The sequence below is a fragment of the Balaenoptera ricei genome, chromosome 15 (assembly GCF_028023285.1).
Source record: "Balaenoptera ricei isolate mBalRic1 chromosome 15, mBalRic1.hap2, whole genome shotgun sequence".
Taxonomy (NCBI): Eukaryota; Metazoa; Chordata; class Mammalia; order Artiodactyla; family Balaenopteridae; genus Balaenoptera; species Balaenoptera ricei.
The window spans coordinates 9901908-9906573 of record NC_082653.1 but is presented as its reverse complement, the minus strand read 5'-3'; the positions used below and the strand labels follow the sequence as shown (position 1 = coordinate 9906573).

General features: G+C 40.9%; 1 protein-coding gene across 1 annotated transcript; it reads right to left on the bottom strand.

Moving 5' to 3' along the window:
• Positions 1-760: 760 nt before the first annotated feature.
• LOC132349455 (60S ribosomal protein L7-like) lies at positions 761-2407 on the bottom strand. Its single transcript, XM_059897837.1, has 2 exons — positions 2369-2407; positions 761-1339 (listed from the first exon to the last, which is right to left on the bottom strand). The coding sequence occupies exons 1-2, from the start codon at positions 2405-2407 to the stop codon at positions 761-763; spliced, it is 618 nt and encodes a 205-aa protein (XP_059753820.1).
• Positions 2408-4666: the final 2259 nt, after the last annotated feature.

Sequence of the window (4666 nt, the reverse complement as noted above, 5' to 3'; positions counted from 1 at the left end):
GGAAGTCTGGCCTCTTGGTAATCTCTCCAATTGGAGTTGTATTCTTTAAAAGTCTTGGATGGGGCTCAAGGGGGGTCTGTCGGCCTCCTTGAAATTAAATGCAGAATATAGTTTGTATGTGCAGAGTTTGTAGTTTCATCAGATTCTCCGTGGGATCTATAACCCCCAAAAGACTAAGAACCACGATTGCAAAGGGTTCCAAATACCACTTGTGGCTAAATGCATTTTTCCCCTATTTTTGAATAAGCCATATTTGTATGTGGTGAAAATTAAGTCAAACAGTATGAAGGGGAGCAAGAACCAAGACTAGGGTGAAGAGGTCCCTCACTCATCTTGGGCACACAATGCAAAGGGGGTGCCCAAAACCTCAGTAATCGAGATAAATACTGTTTTAATGTAGTACTTTAAAACCAAAATTAATGGAAATTTGAAATTTAATGGAAAAAATCCATGACAAACAAAAATATCAAAATTTCAAATAAAAACAAGGTCAGTATTACAGATTTTTCCTTTTGCGTTAAGCTCCAATATGGCTCAGAAGAGCACTGTTACCAATCATGGCTTTTTATAAGTTTCTCATGTATTCTTCCAGGGAGATTCCACGCAATTGCAAGCAAATATGTATAGATCGACTGCCTACCTATATGCTTTTTGTTATACTATGTACACCATTTTATTTAATTTATTTATTTAATTTCAATTTGAAAGCAGTCACTGTTTATTAACTGACCAGATTACAAAAATAATCATGGTAGATACCTTAGTTCAGCCTTCTAATAAGCCTGTTGATCTGGCCTTCCCTGTGGCGAGCATCTCCACCTTCTACAAAACGGGTGGTCTTTTTCTTCATTCCACCTCGTGGAGAAGACAATGTGAAGGGCCACAGGAAGTTGTTTGCTTCTTTGAAACGTTTTCCAACAGTATAGGTCTCAGGAATCAGGTCCTCCATGCAGATAATACCGTATTTGCCAAGAGGTGGCGCAATCAACGCGTTATCTGTTACGGCAATTCGCTTCTTGCTGATTTTGCCATAATCACGCTTGTAGATCAGTTCATTTACTGACTTCAGGTTTGGGTACTCCCACACAATGTACGGTTCCACAATTCTCAGCATGTTCATCGAAGCCTTGTTGAGCTTCACAAAGGTGCCACTGAAGATCCGATGGAGGCGAAGAAGCTGCAACACCTGTCGAACCTTTGGGCTCACACCACTCATACCTCCGATCCTGATGACAAATGCCAATTTGGGTTCAGTGGGTACGTACAAGTTGCTGGCTTTTCTTGCCATCCTAGCCATTCGAATTTCAGTTCTTATGTACACCATTTTATACCTGGACTTCTTTATTTACTATATCTTCAAGTTTGTTCCATATCAGAATGGACCACACTATATTATTTACGTGTGTTATAAATACATAGTTTGTATGTTACAATTATGCAAGAAAACCCACTTATTGTCTTCTCTTTTAATGTATCGATCTCACTAATTGCTTTATATAATTAAACTTTTTTCCGTAAAGCACCACCTTTTCCTTGAAAATCCATTTCTCAAACACCGGATGCTACATTTGTTTGCCAGGTCACATCATACAAAAAGAAATCTTGGAAGAACTATACGTAATTAGTTCTCTATTTTAAAAAAAGTGCACGCCTCCTTTCCTCCCTCACTGGGGTTGGTAACGTATCTAGAAATGGCTGGATGGACCTGGCGAGACCCCCAGGTAAACTGAGTGTCCTAGAGGGCACGTTGGCCTCCTCAAGTTACTGGTCACTGCTAATTAGTTTAGAGAGTATAAACCCTTCATATTCTCAAATTCCGTTTTCAAAGAAACAGGAGGCTTAAGTCGCCACAGATGTGAATGATGTCACGAAGAGGGACTTCAGGAGGTGCAGTCGAAATCGTCTGAAGCTCGCAAGGCAACACAAACCCACCGGCGTGGCCCTCCGCTAATAGAATTTAGCCAGCACAAGAACCATCCAGCTTGTTCCACCAGGAGCTCAGTGCCTCTAATAGATTCTGCAAAAAACATGCCTTTTGTTGTTTCAGTTCAGGCTTAAGAAAAAAAGTGAAAAATAAAGTTGGAAATACACCTTTTGTTGGAAATTTGACGAGTATATTATCATAGGGTATTTTCCTTACTGCGATAAAGCGGTGATTTCGTAAAACTTATTCTGTGTAATTCCCTTCACTGCTTTCCTGGTTACATATTTACTATATACATTAATTCCACAAAAAATGTATGGAGCGTCTACTTTGTGCCTGGCATGCTTCCAGGACTGGTGATATAGGATGAAGAAGGCAAACAAACAAAAAATCAAGCGTTACGAAATACGTTCCATGGAAAGGAAAAACTATGAGCCCACCCACTCCAGGGGCCATGGGTTTCTCCAGCGTTTTTCCTTCCATGCCTATGCTAACATATAATATTTTACAGCGATGGGGATTTCTTGTATGGATATGTATATACTTATACAGACATACAGATATTCACAGTAACATCTTGTGAGGGGAATAAAAATCTCCCAAATAAGTGATTTTAAAAATATTCCTGTTTATCTTTAATCTGCACACAGATTAAAATTGCTGATGCTCTGAACCATATTCTACATTGAAAAGAATTCTCTGCCTTTGATTGTGGGTCAATGTTGTCACATTTACAGGAATAAAAATGACAGCGATTATAATCATCATCATAGAAGTGAAAATGCTCCATTACTGAGGTCTGGCTGCATGATAGATACACTATAAAGCATGTTTATAACGTACTGCATTTGGGCTGGCTCTGGAAATCACACAGCAGCCCTGGGAGGCTGGGTGAGATCCAGCCCCAGGTGGAGATGAGCACGGGAGGGCGGTGCGGGTGGGGAGGAGGAGGGGGGCGCGGGTGGGGAGGAGGAGGGGCTCAGAGCAAGTACTTAGCAGCTCCCAGCACAGATCTGCTTGGCTTCTAAGCGCCACACTGCCCACTCTAATACCATCTAAGCAAGCAAACAAGCATCCACAAAACCTGTAAATCGACACGTAGAAAACTAGGCTGTTGTTTGTCATTTTGATGGAGCAAGCGCACTAGAGAAAAGCAGGATTTCTAAGTCTCTAGTTCTGTGCTGTCACTAGAGGGTGACTGTAGGTGAGTCGAGTCCCCTCGCCTCGATACGAAATGAGATGAATATTCAAAACATGGATCCCAAAGGGGTCCTATCCTATGGGGATTAAGCCAGACAGTAAGATCGCCTCACTTTATTTTTTATTGACATGCAATTCACCTAACATGAAATTAACTGTTTTAAAGTGTATAATTAAGAGGCATAGCTCACTCGTGATGTTGTGCAACTATCAAACTATACTATCTTCATGAACATAAATATATACATATGTCGCACGTGACAATGTTGGGCATCGTTCTTTGATCCTTTAGTAATTTTGTGCCCCTCAAGGACACTAGGCTCCTGCAAGAGTCTCCCAATCCCTAGGCCTCTAGCTCACGCAGGGTTTCCTGCCTCTTCTCAATCCTGTCATTGAATTTCAAAGCCTTACAATTGCACCCAACAAATTGCTATGAGTATTTATTCATGGTCTTTGTGATATTTGCTGTTTTACAAAGCCAAGTGAATGTCTGGGTCTCTGATTGGCTACAAAGCCAAAAATAAATCCAGGTAACACGATAAAATTTTAATTATAACCATCCTTGGTTTTCAAGACACCCAAATACTGCGTAATTGTACACAAACTGAAAACAACACCCCTCCACTCCCAACCCTGTCTGGTTGCTGGAAAGTTCTAGCAATAAAGGTAGGGCTCAACAACATTTAAGACCTTTGTACAGAAACACAGAAGCCAGTTCAAAGCCTTTTCCATATCCGAAAACTGGAGCTATCATTTCTGTTTAAATGCAAATAAGTTACTTTGGGTATTATTAGAAAAAAATTAAACTAGATAATTTGCAGCATAGTGCAGGAAGATTACTTTTAGCAGTGATGCATGTTTCCACAGGGATCAGTCCTGTTTTAATTTCTAGACTGGCAGTTCTATAGATTCACAAATAAAGAGAGGCCCTGGCAATTTCTATAAAGCCACAAACAAGCCCTATGTTTCTGTTTCTTCTGATGAAATGCTCTGGGTCAGGCAGTGTGTTCGTGATCACACCAAAGTAGCAGCATCCAGTTCAAAGTGGAGGAAAAACAATCTTAACAATGTAAGAATTTCCAAAAGTCCAAACATCCCTGGCCACGCCGCTCCCACAAATGGAAATGGTGTCAGATCTGCATCATAATTGATCCTCCAGATTTCCATCCACAAAAGAAGGATGTGGTCAAATAGAACAAACAACACCAGGGACAACAGAGGAGCCTTTTTGCTAACGTTCCCCTCCCCTCCACCCACTAAAGTTTAGCAACCGACATCAATTTCAGCGTAATGCTCAAGATACAATCACGGTGGAGGTTTATGGCATGTTACGAAGACCAGGGGACAAGCACATCTGCGCTATTTTCCTCCTTGAGATGTGAGCTGCTGATAAATATTCACTGTAGAGGTTTTTCCATAATTCTTTGATTCTTCAAAAGCAAAGCCATTTTGGGAGTCTAAGCTTTTTGCTCCTGCCCCCCACAAACACGAGGGGGAGGGGAAAAAAGAGTGAAAATGAGGGATAGTAAGAGAAAAAAGAAC

Coding starts and splice junctions, on each gene's coding strand:
- LOC132349455 (XM_059897837.1), bottom strand. CDS start 2,407: ATGGAAGGAAAAACGCTGGAGAAACCCATGGCCCCTGGA. Junction 1,340..2,368: donor AGAAACCCATGGCCCCTGGA/GTGGGTGGGCTC, acceptor TAGTAAATAAAG/AAGTCCAGGTATAAAATGGT.